The sequence below is a fragment of the Glossina fuscipes genome, unplaced genomic scaffold (assembly GCF_014805625.2).
Source record: "Glossina fuscipes isolate IAEA_lab_2018 unplaced genomic scaffold, Yale_Gfus_2 28, whole genome shotgun sequence".
NCBI classification, from domain to species: Eukaryota; Metazoa; Arthropoda; class Insecta; order Diptera; family Glossinidae; genus Glossina; species Glossina fuscipes.
This window is the reverse complement of record NW_023998423.1, coordinates 16296955-16315143: the sequence shown is the minus strand read 5'-3', so window position 1 is coordinate 16315143 and position 18189 is coordinate 16296955. Positions and strand designations below refer to the sequence as shown.

Below are 18189 nucleotides of genomic sequence, written 5' to 3'. Positions count from 1 at the left end.
AGTACAAAAGTACTAGAAATCATTGTACTACCGTATAGTGTATTTTGTACTAGAAATCATTGTACTACAGTATAGAGCATTTTGTAGTGAAAATCATTGTACTACAGTACAAAAACTTGGTACTACAGTATAGAGCATTTTGTACTGAAAATCATTGTACTACAGTATAGTGTATTTTGTACTAGAAATCATTGTACTGCAGTACAGCGTATTTTGCAGTGAAAATAATTTTACTATAGTACAAAATATTTGTGCTACAATATAGAGTGTTTTGTACTGAAAATCATTGTACTACCGTGTGGTGTATTTTGTACTAGAAATCATTTTACTACAGTATAGTGTATTTTGTATTGAAAATCACTGTACTACAGTACAGTGTATTTTGTACTGAAAATAATTGTACTATGGTACAAAATTTTTGTGCTACAGTATAGAGTATTTTGTACTGAAAATCATTGTACTGCAGTAGAGTGTATTTTGTACTGAAAATCATTGTACTACAGTATAGTGTATTTCGTTCTGAAAATCATTGTACTACAGTATATTGTATTTCGTACTGAAAATCATTGCACTGTAGCACCAAATTTTTGTACTACAGTATAGTGTATTTTGTACTGAAAATTTTTGTACTATAGTATAGTGTATTTTGTACTGAAATTCACTGTACTATAGTACAAAATTTTTGAACTACAGTATAGCTTTTTTCTTGCTAATATATATTGTACTACAGTATATTTTTTTTGTCCTAGAATATAGTGCATTATGCTATACTATACTCACAACCATTTATCGCTAACATATCAAATTTCAAAAGATCGTTCAAAACAGTTCCCGAAAGAAAAGTGTGAATTTTTTTTGCCCATGCAATAGGTACTTTCATATAGATTCACATGACATAGGTGAATGTAGGCGACATTTTCTAGTTTGACCGCACCAGAGTGTCAAATTTGGGTGTTTTTTCATATGCAGTTTTCGCTAACATACCAAATTTCAAATACCGTTAAAAATAGTTTCCATAAGCAGAATTTGAATTTGTTTAGTTTGCTTGAAAGGTAGTTTTATATTGATTCATGAAATGCCCACAAAAATATTTTCTTTTTTTTAATATGGACGGATTAGGCTTTCAAACCAACTATATCTCAATTGTAATTATTTAACATGAGCTCTGTTAAGTCGTTAACAGAGGTATGTTAACAGAAATGGTAGGTGTCTTTACTAGTTAAATTCGAATTTATCTTCACACCCTTTAAAAAATATATCTGTCAAAAGTCTTCCATAAATATTAAACCACATTCTGGGCCTTTCGATTGATTTATGTGCCCATGGCGAACTCTTCGAAATATGATTCGAGTAAAACTGAATTAAGTTAATTAGTAATTGACAGGATGTCGTTAACTACTACTTACGCTACTGACGAGAAAGCAGGAAAATTAGCACTCCTCGGACAAAACTACGCTACCTAACGTCAGCTATTCCTAAAATTTACCGTTTACGACTTAACATTTTCTATTCTGTTCTGTGATATTATGTCACGTCTGCTGTTATGCTTTAGTCGGGCAAGTATATAGTATATTAGTATATATTTTGATATATTTCGTATATCTTACAACTGTAATATGCCAGAAAAATAATCGTATAATATGGTAACTGGCATTGGAGCATACGTTAGGGAACTAACAGTCCAGTACGCACAGATATATAAAATAATAATTCTAAAGAGTAACTTTTAAATAAAACAAAATAAACAAAACCACAAGCTGTACCTGTTGCGACGATATATAAGTTCCACAATTTTGAAAACTGTGCGCAAATTTAAAAACCGATTTAATTGATTTTGAAATTTTCTTTGATGAAAATAAAATGAGAAGATTTTTTAAATTCCATCCCATATTTCAGGCAAAGCTTCAAGATTTAACACAATTGTGGTTTTAACATAGCCCAATGCATAGGCATAAAAGTGGAAAAAGCTCAAAACAGATTCTACCCTCCGTTCTCATCATCAATAGCACGTTTATAGCATATATAGAATCTGATAAACTAAGGTCTAATGAACGCATTCCCATAATAACCCACATTACTTCTTAGGTTCTTATAACTCATCTTATCATCTTGTCGAAATCATATACGAAATGTGCTCAGCAATCGAAAGAAGCACAAAGATAATCAGTCAAATCCTACCAATTGTTTAAAACATATATTATACACAAATTTTAACGACAAGCCAATGCGTATTTGATCTCGATAAGGGCCACAAAAAGACCAAAAAGCAATTAAAGGAATAAAAATCCTATAATTTCATTACCTTTTGATACTCAGTAGTACGCTTTTCATGCTATTATTACGTTAACATAAATAAATGCTGTTAAATATATATTATGATTTTTCAATAGTCTTTACGTATGCGCACTCGAATATTTATACGTATAGATATGATGGAAAACTTAATTAAATTTTTTCAGAGGAAAACTTTTTTAACAGTTTCCCTATTAAATGTTAGCACTTTTATTGACGTCATTTAAGTCAATTTAAGTTAATAGTTAAAAAGATTCATGTGTGCACCATAATAATAACAATTACTTAAAATTTTCAAGAGCCTTGGATCTTCGCGCGTCAGTAAATTTGACAATAAAATTTGAATCCGTTTCGTTGATAATTTATAGCTGAAATCGCTGGCAAAAAAATTTAGAAGAGATTGAGTTTAGCTCAATGTAATTTTATATGAAAAATATCTATGTGCTTTATTTGATCAGTTGGACCATTTATTTTTCGGCACTAAATTATAAACCGAACAGTATATGTAGCAACATGAATTTCATTTTAAAGACGATCATTAAAGGCACTGCAAGAACGTTGTTGTAAGCTTCTTTCCTTGCAATCATACTTTGAACTTTCTCCATCGGTTATTGAAACACTGACGTTCTCCGTCGAATTGTATATGCCAAGAATAATGACATGAATTACATAAAGAGACTTGAGAAGTGATAGTTAAGGTCCTTATTTCTACTACTCACAATAGAAGAACAACAAATATGTAGATAAAATCAAAAAGCTAATGTTCGCAAATTGTTATATAAGTTTAATAGAATTTGCAAAAGAGGTTATTTTATCAAGACGGTCGCATTCCTTTTAAGAAAATTCACTAAATAAATTTGACATTTTGCCTCAAGCAGCATACGTGATCGGTCGGAGAGATTGTTGGACTGTTTTTGTCAAATTTTTGCTTAGTCCCGGATGCGATAGTTTTACTGGAAACAACCAAAAGAATATCGTGCAGAAGATGAACGAAGACTGCAACAACCGACTGAAAATTGCTCAAAAATGGAAGCCATATTGACAGGTACTTCGACTATCGCGGTGCTATTTGATTTTTACAAAGGCGATGAACAAGATTTGAGAGAATAAAAATTCACCTTATTTTTTGATCACAGTATCATAGACCTTATAGGGATTCTGAAGCTTCCCTTTTAATTTCTTTTTTTAATATTGCAAACGTTTTCACAAAACGAGTATATCCTCGACGGTCATATAATTTCTACTCCATTCGGTTTTCATCAATATTGCACAACTTTCTCGTTCTTTTGATTACTCTACTGCTAATGCTGTCTTGCTACTGCATAATATTAAGGCCGAAATCAGTTATTGCATAATTAAAATGAACCCAACTCAAAATCTTCATACTAAGAATTACTAACTAATCTAAACTAAATAACTTTTTCATATATGGGTGAACTTTTCAATATGTCAATTGGTGTTGATGCAAACAATCTAACCCTTGGGAAAGTAGAATATATAATAATAGCGAATTCTCAATAGCGATAAACGCAAGGAAATTCAAATTGTTACATACAACAACAAATAACGAATTGTTCATGAGTACTCTCAACAATATTTTTGTTGGTGTACATGAGTGAAATTAAAATTAAAATTTTATCAACAAAGAGTAGCATCAATTTTTCCCAACCATGACGATATGTCTTTGATACCGGCAACGGAATTGTGTTCCAAATTGACCGCTTTTAATGATTTATTTTCTTCAAGAACTTCCACATTCTTCCAATTATCAATACTGTTATTATTAAGCCACAAATCTTCGAGCCGTACTAAGTTATTTATATTGTCTTTCTATATTTATATTATTCTAAAATTCTCACCGTTTTTGATTCAATATTGCCTTTGTTAGATGTTATACAATTTACTTTATTAGTAAAGTAACAAAATCACAATTCACAAATAATATTTTATAGTATTAATATAAATTTTTGATTACTTTTGCTTTAATTTGATTTAATTAGCAAATTCACAAAAATTTCATTTTGTTAATGTTCCAGAAGCGCTTGCGAAATAGCTAGAAAACCGTTAACTGGCCATTTTTTTTACGCCAAAAGTAAACAAAAAGAATAAGAATGTGCACAGAGTTGCTTGTAATTTGCATTCGTCATGAACTCTGCCAAAAAGGCGAAAGTGGAAGTTCTTGTAATAATAGATAAATCATAGGTTTATCCTAAAATGCAATGCAATGAAAGATCTTTAGGAAGGAATAAAATACGCAAAGTGAATACAAACTTTCATGTCCATGTACTCCATGCCAAAAATTAATAATTTCGCAGATTAGTAAAATTAAAAATTTTAAAAATGCTTAAATTTTAAAAGAAACTAAATAAATCAGTCAATCATATTCGGCATAATGCATTTAAATTACTTTCAATGCCTTTTTTTTTATCTAAGAATTTATTTCATTAGTATAAAATTATGATTTAATAATAATAATACTAATTTTTCATTGTTTTTTACTACTTTGATTTGCATCTCTTGCGATAGTTCATATTGACGATAAGCAACAGCAACAATAATATGTAGGTGAAAGAAGAGAAAAAGAAGAACAAGAAAAATTAAATTAAAATTCAATATATAAAATTTGAAAAATGGGTGAAAACATAGAATCCTTTCCCCAAAGTTCCTACAAATCTGTCTATCAGGAGCGGATGCAAAGGAAACATAAATTGCAGAACATCACAAGTGAAGAAAGTTGCTTAGACGGCCCGAATGATATCAATAAAACATTGGTAATTCAAAAAGATATCGCGTTAGAAAAAAGCATGGGTCAATACGAAGATGAAATAATGCCTTTAGTGGATTCCCGGCCTTATGTGCAAACGACAATAGGCAATTTTGACAATATGACAGCATCGCAAAAATTTACATCATGTCATGAATTGTTGTCACATTCTGCTGGAAGTGAATTTCATATCACTGATGAAGAGTTAATCGAATGTTGTAACAAAGCGGAAGTTACGATGAAAGAAGTAAACACCATAGACGCTCCAGAAGGAACTCATGATGACAACAAAAAGAAAACAATTGTAGATATAATATTTTAAAAACCCTAACTTTGTACCTTCTTTTCAGATCGTGGTTATATCGAGAAAGAGGACACGTACAACGAAAGTAAGTTGTTTTTAAAATTTGTGAAGATATTTAAATTAATCCAAAATTTTTTAGCTCTAGTCTCATCTAACCAGTGTAAAACTGGGATAAGTGAAAATTGGAATGAAGATGACGATGATATATTTGCCTTCATAATCTTAGATGAAAACGAGAAGATATCTAAGTTCCAAGAAAATAAGCAGATAATCCAAGGTATGGCATTAATATTTCTCACACTTTTTTGATGCTAATTTTTATAATTTTTTTTTTTATATCTGCAGCGAATGGTAAAAAATCTCCATATCGGAAGAGAGCAAAATATCCATACAAAATATTCTAAGAGAATTTCAAGATGATTTGCAGGAAACGAACTGTGAAACTGAATTAAAAGATATAAAAGCTCAGATATCGAAAAAAAGTATGGAAGCCAAGTTTAGAACAACCGCAACCAGAAAAAGACTAATGACTCTTAATGATGAATCAAACCAAACCGGGCATTCGAATGTCCGAAATGTCCCAAAATTTCGTAAAAAGCACTTGTCATTAAATCCAAAATTTAATTCTAAATAACCCGTCGTCTAGTTGGAACTTATAGCAACAAACACTTTTTCAACCGCTTTGATTTGTCATTGGGAAAATCAAACTGGCCTTTCCTGTTGCTGTATATTAATTTATATAATTTATATTTAAATATAAAAAGCTTTATTTGTATAATAGCTTTATTATATATTTAAAATACTTTATTAATATATATAAAAATATATATAAAAGAAATTGTTATTCTTTTTAATGGTTTTCTGGTTGTTTCCGATTCTTCTTCCTTACTTGGTCGCTTTTGCTCTTCTATCATCTCTCATTTGAACAAACTAGTAAAAAATTTTAAAAGTTTCCCGCAAACATTCTCGATTCTTCAAAATATTTTGCTCTGAAACAAGTTATTATGCGCTGTACTGTGTGGAATAGCGGAATGAAATAATAAACAAGTATACGATTGCCATTAAAGTAATTGTCCGTATATTAACACTTGTAATTCTTAGTAATAGACAAATTTCAAAATGTAGGTGATGCCATCCCTATTCTTCGAGTGTAATTTGGAAATTTAAAAATTGAAGAAAACGTGAAAAAAAATAATGTCATTGTTATAGCTCGATTTGGCTAATTTTTGAACATAGCGACAAATAAATTAAAAATCTTGGCCAAGACCGTGCGGTTAGTCAGGCTGAGGATCCCATTATTTGTTCTTGTTAATCATTTATAATTCTCACACTGGACAGCTGACTGAAAGTTGATTTTGGTTTGCTAGCAAAAAATATTAGATCTCGCATATTTCAATAATCTGAATAAATTGGGATTATGAAGAAAAACTAACAAACTAAAAATGATGTATATTTAATGCCTATAGTCAAAATTTTTACATTATTAAAGATATCTTGTAAGGGTTCTTTATTGTTTAAAATATTTCGAGCAGAAGAAAATTGTTGCGGTCTCTGCTCAATATAATCACTATGAAGAATGTCGGAATGAAACAATAAACATATGTACGATTATCATTAGTGTTTTTTTTTTGTGGTGATACCGGTAATTTTTCGTAAGAAGTCAATTTCTAATTAATAAATCATGAAATTAAAAGATTTAAATGATTTAATTATATTTGATGCTTTTCCTTTAACTTATGATCCCAAACAAAAGATTATTTTGACGCATTTACTGCATTTGGAAGAGCAAACTTTACCGCAGAAGCTTTGCACCATTTATACTACACGAAATTTGGCGGAAAAATTTAAGAAATATTGTGAAATCACCAACTATAAAGGTCTCTTTACAGATAATTTTTGCTATTTGGAACCTTACAATTTCACAGATATAATTATTGAAAAACGACATACACTGCAAATGTTCACATGTGAATCTCAAGATGCGGATCATAATTTAATGATTTTAATCAGAGAAAATGGCAAACTGAACTATATATATGCAGGCAATTTCTTGGATACGCGTACAGCTTTGTTAAATGATGATTTTGCTAAGTGGATTAGTCAAGGTGTGGAAAAACTATATGTCAATTTAAAACATGTACCTGATGACCAACTTTACACATCGGTACAAAAATTGCCATTGCTAGCTCAGTGTTTAAAGGAGATTGATACCATTGTGGAATATCATGAGGGAAGGACTTTTGCCATATATTTAAATTTATTCGGTTACGAAAACTTTATTTATAAGCTATCCAATCGATTTCCTAAACGTGTGGCGTTGCTTTCTAATTTATCAATATTCAACGATTATTCCGAAAAAAGAGATGACAAGTTGTTAGAAAAGCTAGACGTTGGTCGCATATTTGTTACGGACGGAGTAATTTCTGAGGAAAAAGCGAAAGAAAATTTTGAAAAACACGGGAATATTTCCATTAACGTAATAGCAGACACCGCCTCTTGTTTGCCTATTGGTTTAAACAAAGGTAACCATTTTTATAGATTGTGTTATTCCCCAGAGCCCGAAACATATGACTTGCAGTTATTGGTTTGTTTGTGCAAACCAAAACGTATTTACGGAATTATCGACCGCTTCAATATGAAAAGTAAGCCACCAAAACATTTGATAGAATACTGTAAAGGAATACCTCAATTGGCAAGAAAACCGCAGCAGCAACAGCAGCCAGATGCAAAGCTAGAAAATAAACCTGCTTTGCCTGTTATTTTAGGTCCCATTAGTTATAATCAAAATCAACAAGGAGCGCATCGAGGACCATTTTTAGATGATTGCGAAAGCGATGAAGACAATTCGTAAGACAAGAAAAGGAACGAAAAAAAATGGCAAGGACTAATTGAGGCTGGATAGCTACGGCCTCATTAACAGGAAGAAAATCATTCAGTATTAAATATTTCATCGATTCATTTATAGTAATATCAACAATTGCTTTTATTTAAATTTTTGCGTTTGCTATGATACAGCAAATGGTTATGAATAAAAAATAAACTGCTTTTGCCTATAAAACTCGACAATTTTCTAATTTAAGGATAATTTGAAAATATTACTATTATAAAATAAGATCTTTTTTTGCTCTAGACGTTGCTGACATCGCAAAATACAGCGCCGTATTTTCTATGAGATTCCGTTTTTGCTCCTCTTCGAATTGAATTAAGCAAGGACTCATTTCAAACCATTGAAGATTTTCTTTGCTCTTTACTTTCTTTCTAAAATGTTTGGTTTTTTATTTAACAAATACTTCGTTTTTTTGAATAAAAGATAGTAATTTTATAATTACGGTGCCAAAAATACCACAATGCTGCCAAATAATTGCTCTTAGAGCAAGCGCAGTTTTACAATAATACCAAAATGCTGCCATTAGCCGAGCGAATTTTTGCAACAACAAAGCCAACCGCAATGCTGTCAACTATTTAACAATCTTTATTTTCTGTAAACATCGTATCAAACGCATCCAAATGCCGCCGAAATATGAAAATCATTCGTCGAAGTTTTTATTAAAATCATTCGATTATCATAAACAATTTTCCCATATCTATGCCCATCGTTTGGCTGAGATGTCTGGGCTACTGGCCAAACGAGCCAGTATGCATTGGGGAAAACGACTACCGATAAAAAAATTATGTGATCTACGGGAAGATTTTGCAGAAGAATGCATTATCATTGGAACAATTTATAAACACCAGGCTCATAAACCTAGTATTCTTAAAGAAATTTCTGAAGAAAATCAGTTGGCTCCACAACCTCCTCGACAACATTATGCTGACCCAGAAGATAAAGTCATACTAGAAGACGAATTGCAACGCATACGTTTGTTTGGTAAGATTGCAGCGGAAGAAATGGCAACTGGGGTGAGTTATTCAAAAATAATTTGCTCACATCTGAGATTAAGCGTCTGAATTTGTTTACAATTGAAAATAATTCAAAGAGTTTAATATGTAAAATCAGCTACCTTCTTCTATTCTCCTTTGGTCTTTACAATTTTATTAAAAATCAATTATAATTAGAATTTTTGTATGCAATTTTTCGACCTTCTTGCCTTTTTCTTTTCGTTTCTTAATTTCAAGGCGGTTTGCGCTGTGATGGGTATTATAGAAGAAGGTGGACGTTTTGATGTTCAAGATGTTTTATATTATGAAAGTGGTCCACAGAAAGCATTGTCGCTTATAAAGGAGAGTAAATTGTTGGTATTGATATCCGGTTTAGAGCAGTTACAATCGCATCATTACCCGGACAGTTTGAATTTATTTCAACATTGGCTGCGAGGCACTTTTACATCAGTGAAAACACAAAAAGAAAAAGTTCGTGTCATTGTAGCTGGTAATTCAGTGCGTGGCGTTGTTGAAGACAAACGGGTAACAGCTTTCCAGACGCGCGTTTTTGATTCCAAAGAGTTGGTAAATGCCATGAAAGCCTTGGACGAATGGTTTGCATCTTGGAGTAGTTTTGTGCCCCTAGATGTTATGCCTGGCGCCTGCGACCCCGCCAATTTTATGATGCCTCAACAACCATTTCACTATTGCATGTTTCCATTAGCAGGACGTTACGAAAACTTCCAATGTGTTCCCAATCCATACGATTGTTCTATAGAAGAGATACGCGTACTGGGAACTTCAGGGCAAAATATAAGCGATCTATTGCGCAGTACGGCTTTGGAAAAACCGATGGATGCTTTGTGCAAAACTTTAATTTGGGGACATTTAACTCCAACAGCACCAGATACTCTGGCTTGCTATCCTTACGTTGATACGGATCCGTTTATTATAAGAGAATGCCCTCATATTTACTTCGCGGGTAATTGTGATGAATTCAGTACTACTTTACAAAAAGGCCTAGATGGTCAAAAAACACGTTTAGTTTGTGTGCCCAGTTTTGCAAAAACTCAAAGCATCGCAGTTGTGGATTTACTTACTTTGCAATGTCATGAAATTATATTTAAGGCTGAATAAATTTTATATTTTATTTACCAAATATTTAGCTTTGCGACGGCTGGCGCAATAAATTTTAAAATAACTAATGTACTACTGGGCCTAAAGGTTCACCTCTTATATTCGCAAAATCCAATCTGGAATCAATAGTTTCATCTATTTGTCCTATTACTGCAATGTTATCACCTCGTATGATATGCAGACCCAGAACTATTTGCTCGATGCCGGTAGTTGTGGAAAAAACACGTTCATGTGATTCGTCCAAAATGACATTTATAGTCTGATCAAAACCTTTCAATGTTCCTATGAAATTCCGACCATCTGCAGTGATTATCGACACAGTGTGATTAATATATTGCTCCAAAGCGGAAGCCATTATAACGGATTCATAGAAAAAAATACTAATAAGAATAAATATTTAGTTAATATAGTTTGGCGGAAAAAAATAAAACTCTTACCGTGGCGTTGTTGATTTGTAAGCAAATACTGAATTTGGCAGCAAACGTACAGCTTTCTATTAGGCACGTCCACTGTTCCCGTCGTTCTATTGTCTAATTATATTAGTAATATTTAATGGATTTAATATTTCTATAGTAATAGCAATCGTAGTTTGTTTCTTTTGTTTTCGTAAAGAGAACAGCTGTTGTTAAAACAAACGGTTGGGGAAAAATGTGCTAATTTGGTGTAACTTAGTATTCAACCATGCAAACCCTCGCATTTAATATTTTTATTTAAAAACAAATCACCCTGTTATTTTTCCGTGTTTTGTTCTTTACTTGACAGAGCTGAGCTACAAAATTTAATTGCTCGTTCCCGATTTTATGGTCAGTTTTCGAGCGGCTATTTCAAAAAAAGAAAAAAAAATTATAGTAGTTAATTGAACTTTTCGAAAAATAACGTTACCCCGCGAAAATAGTCATGTTCATAGAAAAATTATTGATTTTTAGTGCATACAAATCGGTATCGCCCTATAATAGGTATGTGCTTAGAATGATTTAGATATTACTAAAAGAATGGGCCCCAGAATGTATTCCAAAATTTGCACTGGATTTGAATTTCCCGCCATTTCTGAGGAAAAGCGGAGGTAAACAAAAAGAAAATAATTTGTCAACTGGCGGGTTAGTGAAAGTGAACGATTACACGAAATCTAGCAACGCTTTTCCTTTGTTAAACAGCATTTCAAATCCACTTCACAAACTTGCTCTTTAGTAGAAATTTCTTTGGTTTGTCGTGAAAAAACCGCTAGCTGGGGTTTGTTGCAAATGTCCATCAAGTGTGAAAAATACCAGGTTTTGTCATACAATCGAGATGCCTTGAAAATGCAAGTAGTTACAACATATGCTAACGTTTAAAAACTGATGCAATACAATGCAGTCCAATAAAAACGTCTCCACAATTTTGTTAAAATGACATGACATCGACAACTAGGTTAAAAATGACTTATAGCCTCCACAACTAGAATGAAAATCCATCGTAGCCACCATTATGTTAAAAACGAATTATAGCCGTCGCAAGTATGTGGAAAACGATACAAAATTACTACATTCAACGGCACAAAATTACTACATTCAATAAAAACGCAGTCAAAAGCTAAAAACGACATGTGTTAAGATATGGTTTTTATAATTTTAACTTATACACAATATAACTTGTATAACAGTTACAGGTAGTGAACTGATAAAGTATATTATAGTCGTTGTTTACTGAACGTCTTAGACTTTCCTTCTCTCTTTGCATTGTTGCCTGCTTATTTACTTTTACAAAATGTAATTATGGAATATGCAAAACAGTTTACAGGTATTTGGGTATTTTTATTGCATACATTTCAGCTGATTGTTTTTCTCCTATTAAACGGTGCATGCGTCGATTTGTTTTGGCGAATTTTGAGAGATTTTTGCTCTCATTGATTTTTGTGTTTTGTAAAGAAAGAAAAAATCCAAAGAAAGGGCATAAAAAATGAGAAAAATTGTAACACGTAACCGTAGTTAAGAATGAAATTTGACAATGGATATAAAACAGGGTTGATGTCTTTCGCATATCCATAAGCAGACGTATACACGCACCTACACATTCGCGCACACACACACACACACACATGCATACATACATACATACACAAACGCACATTCGAATAATAATAGTAGATACATTTGCGGTGAGCAATTTTTCGTACATTCTGGGAACAACAGGAACTTTTCTTTTCTTGTTAGTATCCTGATGTTAAGTGAAAAATTAAGTGCGTTGCTAGTAACTGCTTAACTAACGCAAGAACAATAAAAATAAGAGAAATTTGAAACGATAAAGTTACAAAACAGCAAAAATAAAAATCCAAATTAAAAATTACACAAACAAATTTGATATATTTTTAAATACAAAAGTTAACGTAATTTTTCTAAAAAAGAACTTTTACCAGAATTATTAACGCACAAATATATGTACATGTATATATATATATATATATATATCTGTATAACATATATATATGTATATATATATGTTCATGAACTAAAAGTAAAAAAAAGTATTAAGTAAAAATACATGTATAAAATATAAAGAAATAGGAAAAGTAAAAATATCCTGAGACAGGAAAAATTGAAAAAAAAAAAAAATATTTACAGCTGTTTATTTATTTTCTTTTTTTTTGTTTCTTGTTCTACAATTAACACAATAACGTAATAGAAATTATCGATTAGTTGTATATGTAGCAGAATAATAAGTACGCTTTTTTTTTTTAGACCACACTCAGCTGCAAATCCAATCTCCACGTCTTACAGTACATCCCCCGCCTTAAACCATAACTTAGGCAAAGGTAGTCATTAATAAAAATACAAAAAAATAAAAGCAAAATAAACGAAAAGCAAAAAAAAAACCAACACCCTTTACCACCTACTATTAACAGTCGAACCATATTTCTCTGATGCAACTCTCATCAACACAATTATTACACCAACAAACTTGTGAACAATATTGTATTTAATTTCCCATGCATTTTTGTGCTAGTCGCACTCATGTAAAAGTGTTAATATCAAGTGCTCTTTTTGCCTAAAAACGTGTTTAATTAATTAAAAGAAGAACAACAAAATATTATAAAAAATTATAAACAGTTTATTTCAATTCCCAAATAATTAATAACTTTTCAAGCATATATTATTGTATGCCTGCATGAGTTCATATACCAAAATTTGCTGAATATATATATAGATATATATATATATATATATATATACACCTAAAATCTCAACCATCTGCTAATCATTACTATATTGAAATTTATTAAAGAAATCAAAACCATATCTGACAGCTTTAGCATTCATTCGCTCACATGGTAAGTAAATAATAAATAAATAAATATGTGCATATAGCTCGGGTCACATCCGTATGGACATGTTTGATGAATCTGATTATTTGATCATTTAATCTTAACCTATTAAAGATTGTTGCCCTCTTCTCGGATGTTCAAAAAAATGAAATAAATTTATTTTCTGCTTATGAAAAGTATGCGTTATAGAAGAAGAAGAGAATTATTTCACTGTTTTTTTCTTAATATTCTTAACATATTTATAGGGGAAGTATTATTTCTTCTAAAGAAAACAGTAAATTTCTTACGGTTTTCATACCGAATTTTATTTAAGCATTTTTCTTTTGATTTTCTGCTTTTGGTCAGTTTTGAATTTAAACAAATTTTGCTTGCAATGTGTTTGAATACAAAGTAATTTGATTATAAAGATTTTTAGAAATATTTACATCATTTCTACTTCGGATATATTGGAACTTTCTTAAATATGAAATTTTGGCCTGTCTGTAATATGCTTTATTTGATCCTTTTTGGCAACTTTTTTTCCGATTAATGGCTTTTTTAACTTCCAGGTTTACGGGTAAGAGCGACAGATTAATGATCTTTATGCCGTAAAGAGATCTAAATTCATGAACGTATATAATTCGCTCGAAACATACTCATATGCACTGACATTTGCCATTTCTTTTTGTAGGCTTAAAGTACACCTTTGCACACCAAATATTGTCTTTGCAAATATATGTACAAAACAATGCGACAAAAAACGTTGTATGAGCTTAACTAGGTTAGTATGCTACGCTGTGGATATTGATTACTGGTCTTTGGTTGGTTTAGTTTACCAGCATTAATAGCAATGCGAAACTGTCGGGGTTTTCTAGCGTATTTGGATAAATATATATATATATATATATATATATATATATTTTTTTTTTGTAGGAAAAAGAACATTTTTGTGACACAAAAGGAATAAACTAAACAAATTATAATCTATTTGAGTCCAAAATTAGATAAGAGTATCATATGCAGATTTTTGTAGATTTACTAATTCTAGATATATTTGTAGGCCGACAGAAACTGGCTTCGTGCTAAGTTTTTTTAAGACAGTTCATTTATTCTTTGTTTTTTTTTGAAAAACGTTAGATAAATGTCGGTTACAGATTGTATGCACGCAAGATTATTATATTTAAGTCTGACTTTAATGGTTTTTTTTTTTTTTAACAAATCATTCACAAATGGGACTCTCAGTCATTTATAGGAATACTAGAAACAATATAGATGTTATTATTATACCCTACATCGCTAGAAGGAAATGTTAAGCATGTGCGGAGTCAAAAAGGATTTGAGATAGGCCCACCTCTTATTTCAACGTTCGATTCAATATCATTTGTCCGTCCGTTTGGCCACCTTGCTTTCTTATGTTCAACCAAGAGACTGCAATTTTTGAGATATTTTCGGACACTGATGATTCGAAAAAACAATTAGAATCAGAACATTTCTTGTGTTTTTCTTTACATACTTGAAAGCTGGGAAATTTTTATTATTCATGTATATAAATATGTACACAATTGCATTGTCTGGGATATTTACGAATATAAACATGTATGAAATAGTTTGCCGTCGGGGATATATTTCATGGTGAAGGATATTTACGAATGTATTCAAATGTAAAATCTGATGGGTGCGAAACAAATAAAACCAAATCAACAATATAAACAAACAAAGTTAATAATTTATTTATTTTTATTATTCGAATCGGTTTACCTTTTCGACGATTCCCCATAAAAAATCTTGTTTTGAGAATTCTTTACCTGAGTAGATGTATTAAAAGAAGTGATGTAGGGTATATAATGGCAAGCCGCGTCCCACCAAAGTGTTTTAACTTGTTTTTGTTTACGATTTGAATTCATTTATACGTGCTTAAAGACAGAGAGACATCATATAAATGTAAACTATTATACACAGGCCATATACCTTTTGAAAATGTAAAATGAAATAATCAAAAAAATTGCATTCAAAGCTCGAAAGTGGTTCCAAGTCATTTGCGTGGTGGGATTATGGTTAAATCATAGTAAGGTTAATCCGACATATTTCGACATTTTATAGAATCAGGTCAATTGTTTTAAATCATTATGTTAGGTTTTGCTAATGAGAAGAATTTAACAAAAAGAGGCGTAATGCAGTTAAATATAATTTTTCTAAAATCTAACGTGAAATCCTTAATGATGATGTGGTGCTTACGAGCCTGAAAGTCTAAGTAATCTTTTATTTTATATCAAAAATAGTGTCGTTTTGGAAAGAGACTTTTGCTAGCAATGCCAGCACCGTAAGTGCAAAAGACAATCACAACATTTTCGATAAATCTGAAGCTGTTGAGCTCTTTTCAGCGACATTTGTTCAATTATTGATTTGGCGCTGGGTGTATGACGCATGAGTGGGCATATAGATAAGAATCGGATCTACCAAGTCGGCCACCACCTGTTCAAATCTCAATGCGGTCGTTACTCTTTCGTGTCTACAGTGAGCGTCCAGTCACTAATGCCACAATACTTTTCGTTCAGCCATTGCACCCCTTAAGCTGCGACCACTTCCCATCTCTTTCTCTTTACCATTTCCTTCCGGCCATTGCCATTTTACCCTATAGAGGGCATCATTTGAGTGATTAGTTGAGTTAAAAAAATATATGTATATTTATATATAAAGTTACGGTCCATAATCAGTGATTACGCATTTCAAATTATCCTTTATATATATCTATATCTTCAGTCTCTCGGATAGGATCGAATCAGACGACAAGGCAAACGGGATACATAGAAGTTTTGTTTTTTAAAATTCATTGAATTGGTTTTTCTTCTTTTTTTCTACAAACATGTGCTCCTCAAGACTTTTGATTTTATTGATACGCTTGTTAGTGACTCTGGGTTATGGTTTTGCGGAACGCGATTCGTCTTTAAATGTTGTCTTTTCAGTTTTTGCGTCACTTGCACAAGCTATTGTTTCGTAGCCACAACACTTTCTTAACATTGCCAATGCTTTTGCATTTGCATTGCAAAGCAATTTAATTTTGTGAGCGGAATTCACCGCAAATTCTTTGTTCGAAAGTTTTATTCATTTTGCAAATTCGCCGACAATATTTTTCAACAAAGGACACTTTAATTTAAAGACTGAAAAAACGAATGACCTCAAAATTTCTATCAGAAGTTAACAACAATTTCATGTCCATCTAATAAAAAAGGAAAAAAAAAAAGACAACAAATGTGAAAACACTATGATGGGATACAACACATCACTCAATACCCCCTACAACACTTCGCTTAATACAATTTTTTATATAACAACCTTTCAAAATAAGGCTTGATATGGGGACTGGTTGAAAAAGTGGTCCAATCCGAACTATCGTCAATAGTTTGGTATAATAAATTTCCTCAAAATATCTTAAAAATGGCCCACGATGCCCACATTGAACAGAAGATAGGTGGACAGACAGGCAGACAAGTGGACAGATAATCCTAGATCGATGCAAAAAGTGGATCTGAATCGATCGGCATAATAAACGGTGAGCCTCATCTCTTAAGTATCTCAAGCCCTTGTGAAGGCTGCTTACATCCGCTCAAACTTAACATACCCTTGCACCTTAAGCGGTGTAGGGTAAGAGAAGCTTTAATTTAATATTCGAACTGCGCGTAATTACAATCATGAAAATTCCCGCTATTTTTAGATATTTTTTGTTTGTCCTTTAATTAGAAATGTTTCACATTTTTTCTTCTTCTTTATACTTGAAAAGCCTAAACGTAAAGTGAAACGATAATTTACAATCTTTCAATCTTTGGTAGCGTCAACTTGATTATTTTGAAAAACTAAACAAAATTGTACGCAGTAAAAGTTTTCATCATGAAAGCGAAGTTTTAGTGCAAAACAAGTCAGAAAATCATGTTCCATTTGATGAGAATCTTAGATACCTTTCATAAAAATTACATCCTTTGAATAGCTTGGAATAATTGGACATGGTTTAGGATCAAGTTAGGCAGATGTTTGTCAAAGGCATCTAAAGAAATCAATATAATGAAAATTGCCATGTGTGTAGCGATTGTATTGTACAGACAGACAGACAGACGGGCGAAGGCACAGTCATAACTCATAGCGAATCGAATCACTAGAAATCACTATTATAAATATTTCCGCGTGTATAGCGCTTATATTGCACAGACAGACGGACGGACTGATGAAGGCTTAGATATAGCTTATAGCCAATCGAAACACTCGAAATCAATATAATAAATAATGCCGCGCTTATAGCGGTTCTGTTGCACAGACAGACGGACCGACTGATGAAGGCTTAGATATAGCTTATAGCCAATCGAAACACTCGAAATCAATATAATAAATAATGCCGCGCTTATAGTGGTTCTGTTGCACAGACAGACGGACGGACTGATGAAGCCTTAGATCTAGCTTATAGCCAACCGAGCACTCGAAATCAATATAATAAATATATCCGTATGTATAGCGATTGTGTTGCACAGACAGACGGACGGACGGATGAAGGCACAGGCATAACTT

General features: G+C 31.9%; 4 protein-coding genes across 4 annotated transcripts in view; 3 read left to right on the top strand and 1 right to left on the bottom strand.

Annotated features, from left to right (window-relative positions):
• The first annotated feature begins 7041 nt into the window (after positions 1-7041).
• LOC119636678 lies at positions 7042-8297 on the top strand. Its single transcript, XM_038032212.1, has one exon. The coding sequence runs from the start codon at positions 7042-7044 to the stop codon at positions 8209-8211; it is 1170 nt and encodes a 389-aa protein (XP_037888140.1). The 3' UTR covers positions 8212-8297.
• A 500-nt stretch (positions 8298-8797) lies between these two features.
• LOC119636559 (DNA polymerase delta subunit 2) lies at positions 8798-10393 on the top strand. Its single transcript, XM_038031960.1, has 2 exons — positions 8798-9260; positions 9477-10393. The coding sequence occupies exons 1-2, from the start codon at positions 8868-8870 to the stop codon at positions 10356-10358; spliced, it is 1275 nt and encodes a 424-aa protein (XP_037887888.1). The 5' UTR covers positions 8798-8867; the 3' UTR covers positions 10359-10393.
• A 22-nt stretch (positions 10394-10415) lies between these two features.
• On the bottom strand, positions 10416-11303 carry LOC119636561 (U6 snRNA-associated Sm-like protein LSm8). Its single transcript, XM_038031963.1, has 3 exons — positions 11241-11303; positions 10796-11177; positions 10416-10738 (listed from the first exon to the last, which is right to left on the bottom strand). The coding sequence occupies exon 3, from the start codon at positions 10711-10713 to the stop codon at positions 10423-10425; it is 291 nt and encodes a 96-aa protein (XP_037887891.1). The 5' UTR covers positions 10714-10738; positions 10796-11177; positions 11241-11303; the 3' UTR covers positions 10416-10422.
• A 1615-nt stretch (positions 11304-12918) lies between these two features.
• Positions 12919-18189, top strand: part of LOC119636560 (ras-related protein Rab-3) — a 30217-nt gene continuing 24946 nt past the window's right edge. The window contains exons 1-2 of the mRNA XM_038031962.1: positions 12919-13009; positions 13073-13662. Coding sequence (XP_037887890.1) covers positions 13660-13662 — 3 coding nt within the window. The 5' untranslated portion in view covers positions 12919-13009; positions 13073-13659. The remainder of the gene's footprint in view (positions 13010-13072; positions 13663-18189) is intronic.

Excerpts from the sequence above, each read along its gene's own strand:
- LOC119636559 (XM_038031960.1), top strand. The coding sequence starts at position 8,868 with ATGCCGCCGAAATATGAAAATCATTCGTCGAAGTTTTTATTAAAATCA. Across the intron at positions 9,261-9,476 it reads CGGAAGAAATGGCAACTGGG|GCGGTTTGCGCTGTGATGGG; the intron begins GTGAGTTATTCA and ends CTTAATTTCAAG.
- LOC119636678 (XM_038032212.1), top strand. The coding sequence starts at position 7,042 with ATGAAATTAAAAGATTTAAATGATTTAATTATATTTGATGCTTTTCCT.
- LOC119636561 (XM_038031963.1), bottom strand. The coding sequence starts at position 10,713 with ATGGCTTCCGCTTTGGAGCAATATATTAATCACACTGTGTCGATAATC.